At 52.1% G+C, this 6,086-nt stretch overlaps 1 protein-coding gene across 9 annotated transcripts in view; it reads left to right on the forward strand.

Annotated features, from left to right (window-relative positions):
• Window positions 1–6,086, forward strand: part of FGFR1 (fibroblast growth factor receptor 1) — a 45,248-nt gene that overhangs the window by 38,023 nt on the left and 1,139 nt on the right. For 6 of the 9 annotated variants that reach the window (XM_019626805.1, XM_019626806.1, XM_019626811.1 and 3 more), the window contains 9 exons: window positions 1,237–1,439; window positions 2,249–2,394; window positions 2,624–2,745; window positions 3,205–3,315; window positions 3,823–4,013; window positions 4,833–4,955; window positions 5,193–5,263; window positions 5,597–5,734; window positions 5,928–6,033. In XM_019626805.1, coding sequence (XP_019482350.1) covers window positions 1,237–1,439; window positions 2,249–2,394; window positions 2,624–2,745; window positions 3,205–3,315; window positions 3,823–4,013; window positions 4,833–4,955; window positions 5,193–5,263; window positions 5,597–5,734; window positions 5,928–6,033 — 1,211 coding nt within the window. The remainder of the gene's footprint in view (window positions 1–1,236; window positions 1,440–2,248; window positions 2,395–2,623; window positions 2,746–3,204; window positions 3,316–3,822; window positions 4,014–4,832; window positions 4,956–5,192; window positions 5,264–5,596; window positions 5,735–5,927; window positions 6,034–6,086) is intronic. The other 3 variants (XM_019626807.1, XM_019626813.1, XM_019626814.1) reach the window with 1 other exon arrangement.

A 6,086-nucleotide genomic window follows, 5' to 3' on the forward strand; every position in this document is an offset into this window, starting at 1 on the left:
CTGTTTTTATCACTGTCACTGTCTTTGTCCCAGGTATACTCCCACTCAGTTGTCTTTGTTTCTCAACAGTGGGAAAGAGAAAAACAAACACTTCTCCTCCCGTTATCAGCTCTGCTGTCTACTTGTCAGGCCCCGGAAGTTCTCTTGGGGCTCAGTTGGGGTCACACCCGGTGCCTCTTGGGGGAGGTCCCCCAGGTGCCTGCCTCTGTGACTAGCTAGGGTTTTTTAAAGGGGGGGTTGGGAGGAGGGCTATGGAAGGAGAGGAATGTTCACATTGGTGGGGAGGGAGTTTTCGGTGAAGCCAGTGCTGTGAGTGCTGGACGTAAACCCTCCCTGTCTCTCATGTGGAAGGGAACGCTGGTAGATCGAATGGATGGGCTTCCGCGGGAACAGTAAATTCTAAGTGGAAGACGGGAGAAAAGAATAAAACATTGCCCCCACCCCCCATTTCCTTCTTCAGTTTTAGGAGTCAGGGCCTGTGAGTAGAATTCTTAAGAGCTGCAGAAAACGTTACATTTTTTAATCTCAAGTAGTCTAAGACATGTTTGGAAATTGAGTCAGTTTTGCCTGTGGTTTGGCTAGGTGTAAATATTTACACGTCTGACCTGACAGAGATGACATAGGTGAAAGGTGAGATATTTAAGTCAGGACACAGACACACCCTTTCTTCCTGCCCTCATTTGTCCTCATTCTGCAAGTGCCACTCTATGCCAGGTGCTGTGGCTTACAGAAATGAACAAGGCGCAATCCCAGCCCTCATGGACTATCAGAGACAAAAGACTCTCAGAAACCAGTTCATCTGTTTCCATGTGATCTGTGTGTGCTCATAATGCCAAGGCACTGCAGAGAAGGGCCATGTTTCCATGAGGAGGCTGAGAAAGGCATCCAGACGAGGGGACTTCTCAGCTGTCCCTTGCAGGGTACCTGGTACCCGTCTAGCCCAGCAGTTCAGCTGAGCAAGGAGGGCTCCTGAATTAATGACGATGGGCCTTGTGTAGCAAAATAGTTCCTCCAGTCCATCCCTCTTGGGGGATTGGAGTCAGGATCAGGAAGCCTCAAAGATCATAAGATGTCTGATCTGCTTAGTGCTGGAACCCCAGTCCTAGCTAGGACCTAGCTTAATTCTTCTCTGCCCTACAGATCCCCAGAGGAAAGGAGATGGGTGGAGCTAGGAGCTAGGGACCCTAGTGGGCTGGGCCCTCAGAGCCTACTAACACCCTGTTCACACTGACTCAGCCCTGGAGGAAAGACCAGCGGTGATGACCTCGCCCCTATACCTGGAGATCATCATCTACTGCACAGGGGCCTTCCTCATCTCCTGCATGGTGGGATCTGTCATCATCTACAAGATGAAGAGTGGCACCAAGAAGAGTGACTTCCACAGCCAGATGGCTGTGCACAAGCTGGCCAAGAGCATTCCTCTGCGCAGACAGGTAACAGAAAGTAGATAGGGGATTTGCACGCTCAGCATCACCTTCTCTCCCTGTGCCCTTTGGGGCTCCTCCAGGACCCACTAATACTCTTCCTCTCCACTGCCCCCAACCTTCCGCTTTGGGTTTGCTTTCTGGCTTCTGGGCCAGGGGCAGTGGAATGTTCTGACGCACATAGAGTTGGATTCCCATGTGCCCAACATAAGCTGGCACATGGATTGGGAAAAAGTCCTAAGTGGGCCAAATGTGCAATGGATATTGCGAGTTTGAACTGTCCCTGAGGGCTGGTTAGAGCTGCAAGATAGAGTAGAGCGGAAGACCTGAGTCGGGTCCCAAAATGCCCTGTTTCCTGTGTGCCCACCCTCCCATTTTCCAAGGTGATGGAACAAAAGATGAAGGCATGTGAGAGGAGGGAACGTTCATGTAGATCTGTGCTCATTCCAGGAGGTGCTTTGGGAGTTAGGAATCCATAATCAGAGGCAGGGCTTTCACAGAGAATCAGGACAAGATAGGGCTATTACAGTGATAAGTTGTAAAATTCAGTGTGGAAGAGGTACATATGGTCTGTTTATGTTAGAGGTGAGTAAACTGAAACCAAAAAGGCTAGTTGGTGGCAGAAACAAGTCCATTGTAGAACTTAGGTCTTCTGACCTCTTGTGGTCTTTCTGCCCCTCGGTGCTGGGGAAAGAACATCAGGTAACAGATAGATACCTCTGTCATTGGTGAGAAGTCCTGACTTGGTATTGGAGGAATCTGCCCCCCTACCCCATCCCCCCACACCTCCCTCGCTAGAAGGGTGACCCCACGCTTCTCTGTAGGTGTCAGCTGACTCCAGTGCGTCCATGAACTCGGGGGTTCTGCTGGTTCGGCCATCACGTCTCTCCTCCAGTGGAACCCCCATGCTGGCTGGGGTCTCTGAATATGAGCTTCCTGAAGACCCTCGCTGGGAGCTGCCTAGAGACAGGTAATGTTCTACTCTCAGCTTGTGAGGAAGTCCCTGCTTGTTATTCTCATGGTGGGAGTTGCTGTACTGAGACCCGGGGACTGGAGGTGCACCAGATGCGCCCAGGAAGATCATTTCCACTTTGCACTCACACCTGAGTGAAGTGTGGACAAGTGGAGATTGGATGTCCTTTCAAAGTTTGAATTTTGCCAGCCCCAACTTACACCATCCCCCTTTGTTTCCTCAAAAGACTGGTTTTAGGCAAACCCCTGGGAGAGGGCTGCTTTGGGCAGGTGGTGTTGGCGGAGGCCATTGGGCTGGACAAGGACAAACCCAACCGTGTGACCAAAGTGGCTGTTAAGATGTTGAAGTGTAAGTGATGTTTCTGTCCTTGCAAAAATGATCCCTTCCCTTGCCAAGCAGCCTGTGGGTCTCGGGCCAAGTGGAACACCCTTTCCCGCACCTGCTGCACGGCCTGCCTGGATTTGCTTGGGAGTGGAGGGGGCATTCTGCACCCCGAGATTGCCGTAATCTCACTTTGTGCCTTGGGGTCAGCCTGGGTCGTGGTTGGGTGTTTATCCTAGATTCCATCGCTAGCTGATTTTCCCCCATCATGTCCTCTGCTCCACTCATTACCACATGTTGCAACAACAGCTGTCACGAGAGGGAAGGGAAAATAAATGTGGACATGGAAAGGGGAGGAGAGAAGCCACTTCCAGAGGAAAGGGACTCCTCGGGCATATGCTGCATCCCTGCCCCTCAGCTTTTCTCCTGTTGCCCTCCCTTCCTAAGTAAACGAGTCTCATCCCCTTCTCTGGTTTGTGTGCAAAGCGGATGCAACAGAGAAAGACCTGTCAGACCTGATCTCAGAAATGGAGATGATGAAGATGATCGGGAAGCACAAGAACATCATCAACCTGCTGGGGGCCTGCACGCAGGATGGTAGGTACTAAGCCAGGCTGGGCTTGGCGTAGGGTCTCAGATGGGAATGTGGGCCTGCTGCTCAAAGAACAGTATCTGTCAAGGAAAAGATAAGCTAGGCTGTCAGTGACCAGGCATCTCTTAGCCACACTAGGAAAGGGGGGTAAGGAGAGAAGCAGGTTTAGCAGTAGTTTCAGTGTATTTCTTCAATGGGCTGATGCCCATTGGTGTTGATCTGAGAAGACAGATACCTGGAGTCACAGACACAGTGTGTGGATAGAAGCAGATGAGTAATTGTGGTCTAGATTAGGGCTCTTAACGCCCAACTCTGCTTGGGAACTTTCTGGACTATGCTGGGAAGAATTATTTCCCCGACTCTCTTCGGGTGGTGGGATGAATTTTCCTGAACTTTCCTGAAGGGGAGGTTAGGTTAGGGTGTGCCCTTAGGGGGTGGGGTTTCCTTGAGGTGAGACGAAACCTGCTTAACCAGCCTGCCTGCCCTGATGGCCTCTTCATCCTCACGCTCAGGTCCTTTGTACGTCATCGTGGAGTATGCTTCCAAGGGCAACCTACGGGAGTACTTGCAGGCCCGGAGGCCTCCTGGTCTGGAATACTGTTACAACCCCAGCCACAACCCCGAGGAGCAGCTCTCCTCCAAGGACCTGGTATCCTGCGCCTATCAGGTGGCCCGAGGCATGGAGTACCTCGCCTCTAAGAAGGTGCGGCACCTGACAGCTCTCCTGGGTGAAGTTGGAGTGGGAACAGGGCCCTCCGCATTCCACAGCTTATGACTTTCTATCCTTCAGAGTCATAGACACATTGAGCACTGACCATATGTGCTGTCTTACGCTCTCAGGGGACATCGGCGTCAGGAGAACCAGTGTAGCCGTGTGGCCTTGGGGTTCAGACTAGGTCAGGTTCACATCTGTGCACTGCCACTTTCTGTGTAGCCTTGGGCAGCTACTTCATATTTTCTGTTTCTTCAAATATAAAATAAGAATGGTTACGGGAGTAAAGTGAAGTTGTGTGAGAGTGTTCAGTACAGTTTTCAGTGCTCGCTAAACACTGGTTTTGTTTGGGCTCCAACCCAGCATGGATATGCTGTGCCTGGAGACACAGAGCTGGAAAGCACATACCTATACAGACTGGACATAAGCATGAAGGTTCAGCCTTTTCTGGTACAAATCCAAAGCTAAAAGAGTTGGAAAGACCAGGAAAGGAGGTAGCTACAGAGGGTTTGCTAATGTGCTTTAGAGTTCTGAAGCTGGAGGTGTTCGAATGTTTGAAGTAGAAATGAGGAACATTCTAGCAGGGAACTAGCATGTTCAGGTGAGTGGTGTGGCAGGAGGCGGCTTGGGAGGTTAGTGGGCCCGCCTGCGAGCTGCAAAGTGAGTGCTGGAGTATAGGGGGCCTCAGACAGCTGGACCCTGATACGTGCTGACAGCTGGCAACCACTAGAGCCTGTGCCCCCGTCACCTGCAGCCCCCCGTCTTCTCTCCCCTCTCCCCCTCCCCTGGCTTCCCCTCCTCTCTCCACAGTGCATACACCGAGACCTGGCCGCCAGGAATGTTCTGGTGACAGAGGACAACGTGATGAAGATCGCAGACTTCGGCCTAGCTCGGGACATTCACCACATCGACTACTATAAGAAGACGACCAATGTAAGTGCTGACATGGCCACTCGGTGCATGTCCTCTGCCCAGAACTCTGCTGCGCTAGGCTTTCTCCCACTTAGATCTCTCTGCTGTAACCCCATGCAGGTTGCTTTGCCTGAAAATCAGTGTGGTGGGATGAGCTGAACACGCGCACTCCTTCCCAAGTCCAATCCCGCATGCACCCTCCTTAGTCCCTGATCGCCCTGCCCTGGGCCACCCCCAACCTCCCCGTGCTGCTTGCAGGGGCGACTGCCTGTGAAGTGGATGGCACCCGAGGCATTGTTTGACCGGATCTACACCCACCAGAGTGATGTGTGAGTTTGAAATGGGCAATTGGCAGGGATACTTGGGATAGAAAATGTCCAGGACGATAGGGTCCCGTCCTCCCCTCTGGGTGGATGAGGGTCTCCTTCCATCTCGGGAAAAAAACCAAAACATTGTATGTATCTATTCACTTTGTTCCTGGGGTGGAAAAACTGATCTGTTCTCTGCACTGTCTCCTAGTATTCCCCTTGGAATTAAGGATTTGTGTTGGGGGTACGGTGGGTTCAGGATGGGTAGCTAGCACACTGGTGTGAGATGGAAAGGACTCGAGGTTGGCCTACCTCTGTGCCCGCATCACCCAGAACCTCTGTGCTTATCCACAGGTGGTCTTTTGGGGTGCTCCTGTGGGAAATCTTCACTCTGGGCGGCTCCCCATATCCTGGTGTGCCTGTGGAGGAGCTCTTCAAGCTGCTGAAGGAGGGTCATCGTATGGACAAGCCCAGTAACTGCACCAATGAGCTGTAAGCATGAGCAGATGCCTGAGGTCCTGAGCTAGGCCCTGGGGGGCAGAATGGGTTTGATGGGAAGAGGAAGGAAAAGGTGTTCAACTAGATTCAGCAGCCCTTCCTGGTCATTCCCACAGTCCCTCCACCATGAGCTTCTTAATCTCTCTGCTTACGTCCTTTTTCCCCTGGCCTTGCAATCCGGCCACAGGTACATGATGATGCGGGATTGTTGGCACGCAGTACCCTCTCAAAGACCTACCTTCAAGCAGCTGGTAGAAGACCTGGACCGCATTGTGGCCTTGACCTCCAACCAGGTGAGGCTGTCCCATCCTAGACCTACAGGCATCACCAGTTAGGCACATCTCTG

The sequence above is a fragment of the Hipposideros armiger genome, unplaced genomic scaffold (assembly GCF_001890085.2).
Source record: "Hipposideros armiger isolate ML-2016 unplaced genomic scaffold, ASM189008v1 scaffold_690, whole genome shotgun sequence".
NCBI classification, from domain to species: domain Eukaryota; kingdom Metazoa; phylum Chordata; class Mammalia; order Chiroptera; family Hipposideridae; genus Hipposideros; species Hipposideros armiger.